The 14,446-nt window shown below is 41.9% G+C and overlaps 2 protein-coding genes across 5 annotated transcripts in view; one reads left to right on the forward strand and one right to left on the reverse strand.

Moving 5' to 3' along the window:
- The window catches only part of LOC116843271 (protein apterous-like), a 34,361-nt gene extending 24,845 nt beyond the window's left edge, over nt 1-9,516 (forward strand). For 3 of the 4 annotated variants that reach the window (XM_032813562.1, XM_032813561.1, XM_032813563.1), the window contains exons 4-6: nt 3,161-3,687; nt 5,417-5,634; nt 7,788-8,003. In XM_032813562.1, coding sequence (XP_032669453.1) covers nt 3,161-3,687; nt 5,417-5,634; nt 7,788-8,003 — 961 coding nt within the window. Of the gene's footprint in view, nt 1-3,160; nt 3,688-5,416; nt 5,635-7,787 lie in introns of all 4 variants that reach the window. The other variant, XM_032813560.1, reaches the window with a different exon arrangement.
- Nucleotides 1-14,446, reverse strand: part of LOC116843273 (mitochondrial inner membrane protein OXA1L) — a 155,605-nt gene that overhangs the window by 67,685 nt on the left and 73,474 nt on the right. The gene's annotated exons all lie outside the window — the stretch shown is intronic.

Consider the following 14,446-nt stretch of genomic DNA (forward strand, 5'->3'; position numbering starts at 1 on the left):
GAAAAAGAAAAGGCGAGTCCACGTGGTCCGAGTGTGCGAACGCGCGGTGAGCGGTCCGCCGCGCTCTCGCACGAGTTTCATAAAGGATTTCCGCCGCTCTTTTCTCCCCTGGAAGAGGGCGACTATGGCGCGTTTAGAGCGCGCTCTCGCGCATTGTATAATAATGTATCGCATATGGCGCATCTTGTAAAACTCTGCGGGCGTCCCCCCACCTTGTCCCGCCCGAGGATGAAGACCTGAATGTGGTCGTACCCGGGGCTGGTTCATTCATCCGGCCCGACGGACTTTAGAGGTGACGAAAGGTCCCGAAAAACCGCCTCCAGGTCTCTTTCGGCGGGGGGCAAACTCTGTAGATTTGAGTCGGCTTCGTTCTAATCGCCGGCTACGTTTACCTGCGATGGTTGCTTGGTTGGTTGGTCGCTCGCTCGCTCGGTCGGACGTAGAATAGTACGGGGTGTGGTATGTTTCGACGAGAAGTAAATAGGGAGAAGAATGTTTTATGGGATTGAGGGTAACACAGTTGGGTTGTAAGAGCTTTATTTTGCGTTATGTGTCGTGTCACAATGTCTCGCGCTGTTTCACGCTACGTTACGTTCTCGTGTGTTACGGTAACCCTCCCTCTCTGAACATAAATTATTATTCTTCCGGAAAACATCCTGACTTGATGAAAACAGATTAGTGGCGGAAGATTGCCTGGCTAAATTTGCGCAATCATAAATCCTGATTTCAAATCTGAAGTAAGTGAAAATAGATTGTTCAATAATTCATGGCTATACTGTACATTTTTTCACATTCCAATCAATCTCTTTGGTTGAAAAACGTTATTTGAATTTTTCAGCAAATATTATTTTATGAAACTACAATGAATGATTTCTGTTGAAGTTTGTTTTCCAAGCTACATTTTCCACGCATTGTCTACTTTCAATTTTCGCCGGCCGTCGCTATTCATCCGGCCGTGTATTTCGGTCGATTGGCCAACAAGGCGCGACAGATCCGATTAGGCGAAAATATGCGGTCTCACACCGCTGGAGACAAACCAGCGTCAGTCGCGATCATCGCCCCGTTGGGACTAGGGTAGCCAATAGGATTAGAAACGATGACAATGCGCCCCGAGTCAAGAGACTCTTGTCAAAGAGCGAGAGACTTGGTGCGGTTGATCCCGCAGATTAGGTCTTGCGAAGGACCCATTGAATTTTCCTACGATTTCTTACGTTTCGCGAAAGCTGTCACCAAAAGGATACCCTCCCTTGTAACAAAAATATCGCGACGTTTTAGATCGATCTCTCTCTCGAAATTTAAATCGTTTATTCCATTTTTGTGCACTCCTTCACAATTTACTTAGGATTTCACTATTGTCGCGGAAACTAGAATTGGTTACTTTCAAAAATATCACACGTTTGTGTGTCCAAATATAATGTGGCTTCAAGACAATATCGTACGTACAAGACAATATCGGATGTAAATTACCCCGTTCCAAAAGTCATTTTGCTTACACATATTTATGCTGCATTTCCTCGTTTTTCAATCGTGCAGATTCTATCACGGATGTCATTTCGTGTATTCACATCCTTCCTTTGTTCCCACTTATTTCATTCTCATAGATATCTTTGATCTATGGAAACTTCGCTTGCGACATTGTATTTCGAACGAATCCTTCATTCACTTGGAGAATCTGACAACGAAAAAATCTGCAGTATCAAGATGCGTATCAAAGACGAGAGGATTCAAAATCTTAGAATCTCCAAGAATACGTTGATTTAAAAACACAGAAATAAGGTAATCCAAGTATCTAGTAACTTTGGAATATCAAAATAACGTTGAAACATAGTAAAACAAGGACGAAAGAAAGAAATTCAAGATGTGATGATTCAAATATCAAGTAATGGTGTAGGTATCCGCATTTAAATATCAATTAGGTATTTAGGTATCCAATTATTGTGAGAATTACTTGGTATATTCAAGTATTATATGTGATTATCGTACATGATACAAATTATATAAGTATTGTTCGAGTAGTACCAAGTGATGCTTGGATCAGAGTATCAACCCCCAGTTGTTCCATGTAATATCCGAATATCCAGATGATACCTGCGAGTTTGAGTACTAGATAAATACTATCCAAGTATAGGAACAATCGGTTCATATTGACGGCGCTAATACAGAGTGTTCGACATGCGCGGAAACTGAAGGACCTGAAGGTCCTACAGTGAGACTTAAGGGCGGTGCGCGAGATCTGGACCTTCATGGGAACGTTTATTTCGCCGTCACCAAAATATCCATTTCCGATCCCGACTCCAACGCTGGCTGGGACGTCGTAAACGTATGCACACGCTTTGGTAGGACCGGCTCCGGGATCAGCGTTATAAGATCGGCCACGTCTCTATCTAGGTTCTTTAGTAGGGGCGCGCGGGGAGGTAATATATTTGGAAGGCGAAGAGCGAGATAGGTGGTTAGGTAGGTAGCCGCGGCGTGGTTGTCCGGCAGATAGTCGACCGGCCCCGGTAATGGAGACTGCAGGGTGCCGCTAATGCAGTAGCGATGTCACGGCGCCCGGTGCATCGGTATATTCCTTCTTCCCTTTCTGCCCTTTTGCTCCTCCGCGCGCGCGGCTACCATACCGTATCCTCTCCCGCCTTCGCGATATCAACCGACGTATATGTCCTCCCTCTTTTTCTTTCTTTTTATCTCTTTCTCACTACCCGTCGTTCGACGTGGTCTTTCTTTAACAGAACCCCATTGAGGATGCTCTGATATCGAGGAATATCGCGGCGCGATAGTAGTCAGACGTGCGGAATGTGTTCATACAGGATAACGTTGCGGTGTCACGACCGGGTTTATTTTCGTGCGAATTACTTTTTCTTCGATTAATTGGACGTGAGATCCATCGGCAGGGATAAAGACCCTTGCACTTTTATGTATAATAGTGTATGTGCAGTCTGTGTTCTGCTCTTTGATCGTGATCTGCCTCGTAGCGTGATCTTTATGGTGCGCAGACTTGAACGTTTCGTCTTCGTTCACTCAGACTGTAAAGATCAAACGCAAGAAGAGTACACAAAATGTGCCAACACACTAATGCGACTTGGTGCGACATAATGTGTACAATATAAAGAAGAAAGCATGCATTACAGTGTAACATTGATCTCTTTCGTTCTGTTCGCAGAATGTTCGGTAGCATGAAGCGGTGCGCGCGCTGTCAAGCAGCGATCCTGGCGTCCGAGTTAGTGATGCGTGCGCGCGAGCTCGTCTTCCACGTGCGCTGCTTCTCGTGCGCGGCTTGTGCAGTGCCCTTAACGAAGGGTGACCACTTCGGCATGCGAGATGGCGCCGTGCTCTGTCGACTGCACTACGAGATGGGCGCCGAGCTGCATCCGGCTCAAAGCCCGCCGGTTCCGGTCTATCCGCCGCACTATCCTGGCCAGCCGCCTTTTCCCTCGCCCGAGTTCCTTCATCATCATCATCATCATCACGCGCCACCGCATCCTCATCACTCGATGCACCCCCAGCACCCTCACAGTCACGTCAGCCCGGTACCCCTGCAGCCTTCGACACCCTCCGTACCCGATGCGTCTTCACCCGCCAAGGTACCTTACTTCAATGGCGCCGCCACCGTTGTTCCGCCGCCTAGACAGAAGGGCAGACCCAGAAAGAGGAAGCCGAAGGATCTTGAAACCATGACCGCAAGTCTTGGTGAGTGCGAGCTTTAAGAATTGTTTAGCGGAGATCCCCCTGCAGATTTAGTTGGGAGGGATCAATGTCGCGATGTCGTGATTGTTGTTTCAACGTGAAGAGATTCAACGTGAGGCAGCTCGGGAATGTGAAAGGGATCGAGCATAGCTCTGAACTCCCAGATTCAGCCCATGAACTCGAAATATCAGGATTTTCCTGTTCTCAAATCTTTAAAATTTTGTAACATCAAATTTGCCGACCTCAAACGTACACCACTTTTAGGATTTTAGTCTCTCAATTTGGAAACTACAGACTTATGATCTCTAAAACTGTGAAAAATCCTAAAGTCCACAGATCGGGAGGTCAGATTTGTCCTCGTTCTCGGAAAGCAACCTCTGATTGCACCTCGTGGGGAAAGCATGACTAGCCCGACGTGATTTACGGGCGTGCGTGGGCGCGCGACGTTTGCCACCGAAGCCTGATAAAATTTGTCGGTGCGACATAAATTTCCGAATCCAATCCCCAACAAAGCGCGTACGCGTCGCGTTGTGCTCGCGTGGGCGACTCGTCGGCAGTGTTGAGAACTTAATTTCCGATTGTTGACCAGTCGTGGGAACAACTGGTTCCAGCTGGTTCAAGCTACAGAACCACCACTGCGGACCACAAAGCTTCCACTTGCCACCTCTCCTTTCTCTGTCTCTTTTTACTCTCCTCGCTGGAGGAGGTCGTTCGATGTCGCCGTGTCGCCGTGAAAAAGGATTGTAGCGGCGTGCAGGTGATCGTCCGGTACCACAAGCTGGTTTCTGATCTATCGTGGATCATGCCGGCAATTTTTCATGGCCATTACTAAGGGTCGCGACGAACCTTTGCTTTTTAGGCGAGATATATAACCGTGCGTTTAGTAATTGCATTTGAATTTTGGTTGTAGTTCGAAGTAAGAGCCATATTGTGCGCAAACGCATAATCCGACTATGTCAGGAAATTACTCGTATTAATTATTTGACACACATACATCCCGATATGGCGAATAGCAAGTAGTCTTATGTTAATGGGTTTGGATATATCGTCAACATTCTTTTACAATTTATAGTAGAGATCATATAATCTCGGTTGGAATTGAGAAGAGACTATAAAAATAATGTTGCAAAGTGTAAACTCAGGGTTCATTGAAACTTCAGTACTTTGGATTAACTAAACATTCTCTAGACGTTCTATTTGCGCTTGTACGATTCGCATATCTCCCAGAAAGCAAGGACAGCCACGAGTTTGAATAGAGTTGTCAACTAGGCCCAGTTTCGAGTACAACGAGCTTGCCGAAGCAACACGATGTACCGACGGAAGCGAGTTCTAGCGCTGTTTGATGCGTATCACAGCTCATTAGCTCCTCGAGTGCAAAGAACGTTGGAGGAGGATGGCGATAGTGTATGCGAAAGGCCGGTGGATACACGGTCAATTACAACTCTATGCAGCAAATAGTTTGTAGGCACGATACCTCATTCCAGCACGCTGATCTATTACGCTTTCCTGTCTATAGCGACGATACCGGCGGTGTTGTTCATACAGCTCGAGGCGAATCGAAGACAAGATCGAATTCGAGTAAACCGATTTAATAAGATAAAGTTCGAATTACTTCTCACGAATGCTTGCTCCTTTTTTAAAAGTGGCGATAGAATAAAAATCCTAATTAATTTCTGGCAGCTATCAAGAAAACAAAGATTTCACGAGGGCACTATTTGGATTTACGTTGCAGATCTAAACGCGGACTACATAGACATGTCTTTCGGCAGAGGAGGTCCTGGCACTCCAGGCATGCCTGGCTCTAACAGCAGAACGAAACGAATGAGAACGAGTTTCAAGCATCACCAGTTAAGGACGATGAAGAGCTATTTCGCGATCAATCACAATCCCGACGCAAAGGACCTGAAGCAGCTTTCCCAGAAAACTGGTTTACCAAAAAGGGTGTTGCAGGTAAATAGACTGCCCGTTCATTCGATTTACGATTCTTCGTGCGTTTTTCTAATCTTAAAAAAGACATGTAAGGTAAAAGTATCAATGCTCGTGGAAGTACCCTGAACGTTCTCACTAGTACATTTATAGACGAATATATTTAAACTTTCAACTTTCATACAATATATGTGTATATGTATCTTTTTATAAACTTTTGTGAAAGTTTATATATCCGTATTTAAAGACCAAAGCAATAAAAATGTCCAGAATTAGATATACATCCAAGAAATGATACTTTCATCTTAAAGTCAAATGTCGCCCGCTGTAATCTTTTCTTTGCCATGTCGACCCGTTATACCGCTCTGATTTGTTGTTTCCAATTAATCTAGCTTAATTTATAATCTGACCTTAAGCTATTATATTGTACATACAATTATAAAATACTTCTTGTGCATCAAGCGGCTTTCAATTATTCAACTAGATATGCATAGTCTACTTATTATCAACTAGGTTCAGTTTGTAACGTTTACAAGCTAACATAAATAACGAGAACAATTGCGGCGGGTCAGATGCAAAGACGAGCTGTAAAAAGAAAATTCAAAGATGGATAGTCGGTGGTTCTCGCGCTCGGTTTGCGTTTCTCTCGTTTTGGAAGGGTGCGCCCTATAAAAATATTCACGTGCGCGCGTACACGAGGCTGCGTAGACACGCGTTCTCCTCCCAATTAGTGCGGCGCGTACGGCGCGGCTGCGAAGTTAAAAGAACCGCGCGGAACGGAGCGATATTTCCGTCGACGAACCGCGGCCTTTCTCCGTAATTACGAGCCAGCGTCAATCCGGAGACAGTCAAAATCCTAGCAGCCGGCTAAGTCTCGCCGTAACGTTGGACATGCGCCGGATCGCTCTCGTTAACCTACTACCGTTAAATTATTGGGCTGTTATGAAAGTTTCGCGTGTTTCTTTGTGAAGCGTGTCCTGGGAGCAGCGGCGAAAGAGGAGAACGATTGGATATAGAAGATGTTAGGAATTTAAAGGTTAAAGAAACGAGGTGAGATGAGGTAATAACGATTGGAAAGTGAGGAATTCGGCGAGATGAAGTCCTTATTATGTGCTCTAAAAAGACTTACCAATAGTTCCAAAGTTTTCAACTTTTATGGTTCATTGTTCCAAAGTTTGAAAATTCCGAAGACGATGGTAAAGGTTAAATATGCATTTCCACGAAGCCTATAGGTCATATTCTATTGGCATATTTAACGTTAAGCATGGTCGTCTAATTTTAATATTTAAAGGTCACATGCAACTTCGCCTCGAGTATTAGATAGCCATATCTAGCGTCAAGTATATAGTCAGAATATGAATCTATAACTATGTATAATCTACATTTAATAATCTTTAAAAAAACTGAAAGATTTAAATGGCTCTTATTTGCTGTCTTCTCTCATTTGATTGTATAGCTGAGAATCTTGTTTAATGTATAATTAAAAAAATGTTATTGCTCAGTTATCACCGCCATATTCCTTCCAGTCTCTCGTATAACATTTCATTCCGTTACATTGCTCCTGCTTCTGCGTTCATTCGTTGAGTCCGAAGGAGAGGGTTGGAGGTGGCCGCTATTGTATTCGTAGGGTTCTTGGTCGCCATCTTGTTTGATATTGATCGCGAAACGCACGAACACTCGCCGCGCGCGCACACATGCAATCACACGAGCGCGCGCGCGCGCACGCTCACGTATACCCCAAGTAGAAACACTCGCATCAGTTTGCGAGTTCTTTCGTCGGAAATACGCGAAGGAGGAGACTGTCTTGAAAATGGCGACGCAGATTACACCGTCTTTCATTTATTGGTAAGATGGGGAAATCTCTGTACAAATGCGCGCGCACACAAGTCTGTCTGTGTGTGAACATGAGCAGGAGGTGGATCTGATATCTAACGCCCTGCAATTGTGAGTGCACAAGATGTTCAGAAAGTTTTTCGCAACGCGACATGCACAGCATAACTTCAGTAAATTAAAAATAATATTATACTATTATTATTGTAAAGACGTTAATTAAACGTTCTGTTAAGCCGTAGCACGCTGTCAACTAGTCATGTCCGCAACAAGCAGACGAGCTCGTCAGCACCTTTGACTCCGCACCCGAATGTAACGCCCAACCCTTCCGTTTATTTTGTTCTCAGGTTTGGTTCCAGAATGCGCGAGCAAAATGGCGGCGCATGGTGCTAAAGCAAGAGGGCAAATCTGACAAGTGCGACGGCGGGGTGGACAGTGGTAACCTCGGTGACATAGAACTCTATGGGAACAGCACCGGAAGTGGCGGGCCACCGATGAGCCCGCCCTTCATGCTCGGTGGTCCTCACAGTCCTGCGTCTCTGACGTCTCTGGACTGTGCGTGATTCCTGAGGCCTAAGTTCGTTCTTCCCGACTAGCGTTATCCGCACCTCGTCTTGCGATAAGACCTGCGTGCTTGGAGACGTTCATCCTTCCGGACAGTTTTTCACGTGAGTGATACTTCCCGCGAGTGCGCGAAGACGGCAAATTGTGAATAATCGTAGAGTATGTAAAAACAAGAATAACGTTTCCGCGGTGTCGAGTAACTTAAACGGTAATAGGCGATTAGCGAGGATCGGCTACGAAGCGAGATTAGTGATATCGATATCCGAGTACCCGGGTACTCGAGTCCTACTCCGAAACCCGGCTATTTCGGGTATCAGGTTATTTTGCAAATTACCTGGGTACTTGAGTACTGTGATTAGTGTAGACAGTACCTTAGAAAATAAAAGACTAAATCGGAATTAGCTTGTTGCGAAAATCAAACGGATAGATGTTGCTCGATGATGATTTCTGGTTCTAAGTATCTGAATACTCGGTTATTTCTGATGGTATCCGAGTACCCCGCGAATTCGAGCACCAAATGGATACCTGGGTATACCCAGGCACAGAAACCACCCGAGTTCATAGTGACAGCACTAACCGAAGTTCGAGAAATATGTGGTTTGAAAGTGCTGGACTCGATTATTCTGCTAGTAGTAAATTGATGTAAATCTTAAGAATCTTTCAATGTCGCTTGCCAATTGAGGAATTGGTTTCCTCGAAGATCTTGCTTCGGATCGAGTAGCTAATCAAAATGTTGTAAAGTTAACGCGAACACGCTGATGCGTGGGTTCGTTTAATCGACAGAATCGTTGTATTTATTCTAGCTCGGATTGTGGCCAACTGTCACGAACAAAACATTAAAGTCGTTCGTTGAAGGCAATGTAATTAGTTGCGAGACCTATTTATTCGTCTAAGCCTAACTAAGGGTCGCGATGTTTACCGATACTACGTGAAAATTCAGCGTTTTGAAAGTCCCGAAAGGTTCTGAAGGGAAAGAATCGTCGTTAAACAAAAATAGCTTAACGAGATATTGATGAATACATTATTTGGTTATACACAGAAATTATCAATGAGTTCATGTTATTTGATTCTTGTGCAACACGTTTTTTTTCGTTTCTGTTTGAAACTGGAAAGGGTAACAGACGGAACTGCAACCCACAGATTAATTAAACGCGCGAATGGAACGCTGGATTTTGACGGAGATAATATTAATTATTTATAAACAGAATCGCGAATTGTGTATATTATTGCTCAAGATCAGGCCGCGACGGAAGTGACACACGGTTCGGCCTTGTTATTGTAAATAAAGGACGTTCCTCGTACGTTTCTTAAGGCACCGCTATAGGTTGTAGGGCTCTATTAATTGCATTCGGTAGCGGTCGTGCTTCTCTAGGCGAGAGGTAATAATAGTAATGACGATACGCAGGACTATTGATATTACTGCTCCTACTATTAGTCCTCCTTGTAACGATGCGGAACGATTGTCCAACTTTTGCAAGATCATTTTTTCATTGAATATATTTTGACAATATACATTGCGTGTGTCTGTGTATGTCTCCTTACTTCTCATCCTCTGTATCCTAAGTATTTTAAGTTGAAAGAGAGGCTGGTTATATTTTCATTAGTTTTCTTTAAACTTTAGTATACGTATGTGTGATAAGGACGATTTAAATTTAAAAATATATATATTGATATTGACTGTGTACAACGTATAGTCAAAATTTAAAGAAAATGTTTATGACGTACGCAAAGAAAATAACTAATATTTTTCAAAGGGATTTTGTTTTTTATAGAATGCATTTAACTTGCTTAGTATTTCTAAACACATATAAAGTAGATTATGACGGTTGCATATTACTCTTATTCATAGAACTAGCTTTCGACAACAAAATCCGCCAACGAGACTTTCCACGAAGGAGATTCAATGGAAAGTCGCGTGATGGCGTGCAAATCATGATGGCGAACCAGAATTTCACCTGACAAAAACCAGCACATTGTCAGTCCTGTCTCGCCAGTGGGTTAACTGGATTCGTTGAGCAACGATAATGGAGAAGTATGCCGTGCTCCGTTTGCAATAATGAAAAGAATCGCAAGAAATTTAATATATGCTAAAGCAATACTGAATTTGTAATTTTAAAGAAGAAAGCTTATCGCGAAAAATTATAATCATTATATTCATTTTTGGGCTTTTGTTCATCAAAATTCACGACATGCGGTATTTGCGCGTTTCTTTTGAATATCGCAACATCGGTGATTTGACGGTTCGATTATACGGAGCTATGAAAACGCGATGCGGCCATTAAAGCTGAAATTATATCCAACACGCTGCAGACTGAATTACGCAAAACTGGATACCGATTCTGTGGCATAAATTATATATGCCACAAAAGCGGTATTCTATGCCAACTACTTTCTCTCAACAGATAAATATCCATTGTGAGACGCCATAAACATCTTATTTATCCATTAATTTTTGTAGCTTTTTATCAAAAGAATCCTTATGCTAAAAACGAATTGACATAAAAAAAAAACTAATATAAAATGCCACCTAACGTTCATGTCTCGTAACTTAATATCTCATAACGTTTATAACAATACTATAGAAATGAATATTTTTTCAAAGATTTTTGCAACAATATGATAATGACAAAAATATAATAAAAATAAATATAGACGTTTAATACGAATTTTACGATTGCATATAATAATTATAATTTCTAATGTATTTAACATTTTTTCTATTAGATAATCGAAAAAAGGAAATATCAGTTTGTGTGTCAGTACGTGATATATTTGTCCGTTTCCCACTTAACTTTATTTTTTTTTTACGAGCCGCCGTTACCTTTCTACTCGCCAAGCTTCGAAAAATCTGTGTTATAAATGCTGTTTCACGTGCACGACGCCCTGTTCTGATTTCCACCAGAGCTCTGCGTTCACACAGGATTGCAACGCGAGCGGATATTTCTTTCCTTCGGCCATGCAATATGCATCGAACTGCATTCAGGACGCATAGCAAGCGCGCCGATGCGATTTCAACTCGCGATTATTCGTTAAGTTTCTAAGTCGAAAAAGGATGACGAGAGACAAGAGGAACGGCAGTATAGCGTCATCCCTTGACGGAGAAGGACGCATACTTTTCATCGAGTTCAGCCTTTGTTATTCCCAACAATAGAACGCCTTGCTATACTTTTGTTTCGCGTTGTCACTTTAAAATAAATATGCATTAATCTTCCAACATGCCTTTTCTTCAGTTGTTCATTAATCACTAAGTGTGTATTGTCTTCTCAACTAATTACATTCCACTGTTATTCAATCAACATTTTCCCTTTTTCATTAATCTCTCTACCATCTTTTTTAATCAATAAATTTGAAAGAACGGACAATGTAGCAAAGTTTATTTTTAACGTAAACGTTTCTCGAAAGAAACCTCCGAGAACGTTTTCGACGACGTCTACTCCAGCGCGATTGCCGCCCATTGCATTCGACGAAGTAAATGAGACGTCGGTGTTCGACACCGTCGCACTGTCATCGACGATTTTCTGTTCGTGTAGTACGGCATCGATCATCCGTGTTATCGGTATCTCGATCCTGGAACCGGTCAGAAGACAGTGAGTAAAAGAGGCTTGACATCGGCCATGGGTATCTAGGAATCTTTCGGTCGTCTCCATCACGCCTCATCGGCTTTGAAAATGAACGATCTTTGAATGTGACTGGAACGAACGCGAGTTTGTCCCTCATTGATTCGATAGGAGATCGAAAATAGTCCTCGAGTCCACTGTTACGACTCGTCCCATGAAATTGATATTCGGATAAATAGTTGCAGAGATCTTTTCGAGATCGGCATGCATTGATTTCTTTGATATAAATATTTTTGAAACGAAACTCAACCAGATGAATTATAATATGACTTTTTTAAATGGTCAGTTCAATGGAAAAAAATAATTGATCTTACACACACACATACACACACATACGTTGCTAGAAGTTGCATTAGGCAAAATTTAAAATAGAATTTCGTAATTACCGAAACTGAGAGAATTCAAAATTTCTAAATTAAAAAAAATATATAAATTATGGAGATTTGTATGTCGAGTATAAAAAAGGCAGGAAATCGAGAACGGTTGATTTCGGCACATCAAAGAATCTATCTGAACGGACGACGATCAAAAATACGCAAATAATACGCGAATTAATTAAGGCTCTATTTAAAATGAGTGATTCCGATTGCTGATGCCGGCGGTACGTCGACACAGAACGCGTGTTCAGTTAATTAATGGCCGCGAAGCCACGGTGGGAGTTATGCAAGCTATGAAGATAGCTATGACGAATCGAAGATAACATTGTCGTTATCGTTGTCGAAATTATCGCTACTTTATTTTGATTCGTTGCTCCGATTGTGAACTTTGACGCGTCAGTTTTGACGTTTTTAAGAGTATTATTTCCCATATTTCTCGAACTACAATAGTATTTTGTACTTTGTATTGCAATGGTATCTTGTATTTAAAATATAATTTTGAGAGATTACTTTGTAATTCGTATATTGTGTATCTGAAATAAATATGAAGTGTGCAGCAGTTAAGTAAGTAGTTGAGACATTCTTTTTACTAGGTTCTGCATTGCGTCTATACAATTACTTCTAATTTGTTATATCTTCCCTTCTCCATCTTTAGTCATTTCGACTTCCTTATCACGATAAGCAATCCTGCGGCCCGCTCTTTCTGCAACCGAGAAAGTGTAAAAAGAGTGTCGTTAATAACTCCCGGCAGCGAGGTACGCGACATTATTTCCTGGTGCTAGTCGCTCATTAAACTCCGCTTCCTGATTTTTTAATGCCCCGTTCTTTCGCTACGCGCGGATGCACCTCTCCCGGCTTCACTTTCAGTCAGACTCGTCTCGTCTCGTCTCGTCTTGGCTCGTCTAGTTTTCAAGTACTTCGCTGTGCAACCCATCCGCGAAGCACTCGCACGACCACCCTTTCGCTAACCCCCTTTTTAATGCCCCTACGCTCGAATACCACTCCACAAGAGACCCCCAAGTACCCCCGGCGTGATGCATTTGTGCGCAAGCGGAATTCTTGGGAAGAAGACTCCTTCACAGGGTAGTGCGCAGGAAATAAATCTCTATCAAAAATCAGTGAAACAGTCGTCACTAGAGTGTTGCAGGTTGTCCAGTGCGCATTCAGTGAGCAGAGAAACATCTTAAAGAATCTTTAACATTTAGAAAAATATAATAATTTTAATAAAGCAAAGGTTATATATATTCGTTACGTATACATTTTATAAAATTATTCAGACTGAAGGACCTAGTAAACTAATTCAAACTTAAACTAACTGAAGCTCTATGCGATAATCAATAATTGAATTTAGAATGATCAAATCCTGATTGATGAAACGATCAGTAATACATTGACACGTCTTCTTCGAAAACAGATTATTTAAAAATAATGGATTTCTGCAAATCATAAGCGAATATCATTAGATAATCAGGTCGATCAAACTGTAATTCGGTCAAATCATGATGAACTATGCGAAATTCTTTGAAAGACGTTGGGTCACTGTTCGAGCAGTCCTTTACTAGCGATTTTCTCTTACTCTCTTTCTCCCTCCCTCTTTGAGAGAGAGAATACTCCTATGCACGCGTTTGTGGGATATTTGCGGATTCCGTTTTTCTCTGCCACCCACTGGGTGCCGTTGACGTCACGCCCGGATACCATTCGACAAGGAGCGCCGTTCTTCTGGGCCAATAATTCAGACTTCAAGGCGCGGTTGCGAAGATCGCCGTGACGGAGTATCAAAAGCCACGTGCTCACCCTTCGTTCGTTCCCTCATCCTTCGTCCCTTAGCCAGTCAAAGAGGAGCACAGCGGAGCGAAAGAGAGTCGGAAAAGTAAAGAGAGGCACGGGGGAGAGAGAGAGAGAGAGAGAGAGAGAAAGGAGAGATGCTATTTATTCATACCCTACAGCTCAGCACGTATTCCCCTAAATACGTTGGATAAACTTGAATAGGGTGTATCATAAAAGGCGTATATCAATAGCAGGATCCTAAAGATTTGAAATTAACAAAAGCTAAATTTCCATAAATCTCTAATGTCAATGTTATATACATATTTTAAATGTAAAATTAATAAATGTAAAATGTATAATAAATATAAAATTTGCAACATGAGAGAGACAGAGAGAGAGAGAGAGAGAGAGAGAGAGAAAGAGAGAGAAAGAGAGAATACTCGAGGTAGAGAAAAATTAATTAAGGAAATAAAATAAATTAAGGAAAAGATTAATAAAAGATAAGAAGATCAAACTTCTAACAATTTGTACGTATCAAAGAAAGTGTATAGTTAAAGAGATTATAATTAAAAAATATAAAAAAACACTTAAGTATGCTTTTAAGTACCAGATATCTAAATTCTAAAAGTTTTTATCTTAAATTTAAAAATTCGTCATTAGGTATCTATTATTTATTCATAA

The sequence above is a fragment of the Odontomachus brunneus genome, unplaced genomic scaffold, assembly GCF_010583005.1.
Source record: "Odontomachus brunneus isolate Ranch 3 - 2012 unplaced genomic scaffold, Obru_v1 Obru_scaffold_031, whole genome shotgun sequence".
In the NCBI taxonomy this organism is placed as follows: Eukaryota; Metazoa; Arthropoda; class Insecta; order Hymenoptera; family Formicidae; genus Odontomachus; species Odontomachus brunneus.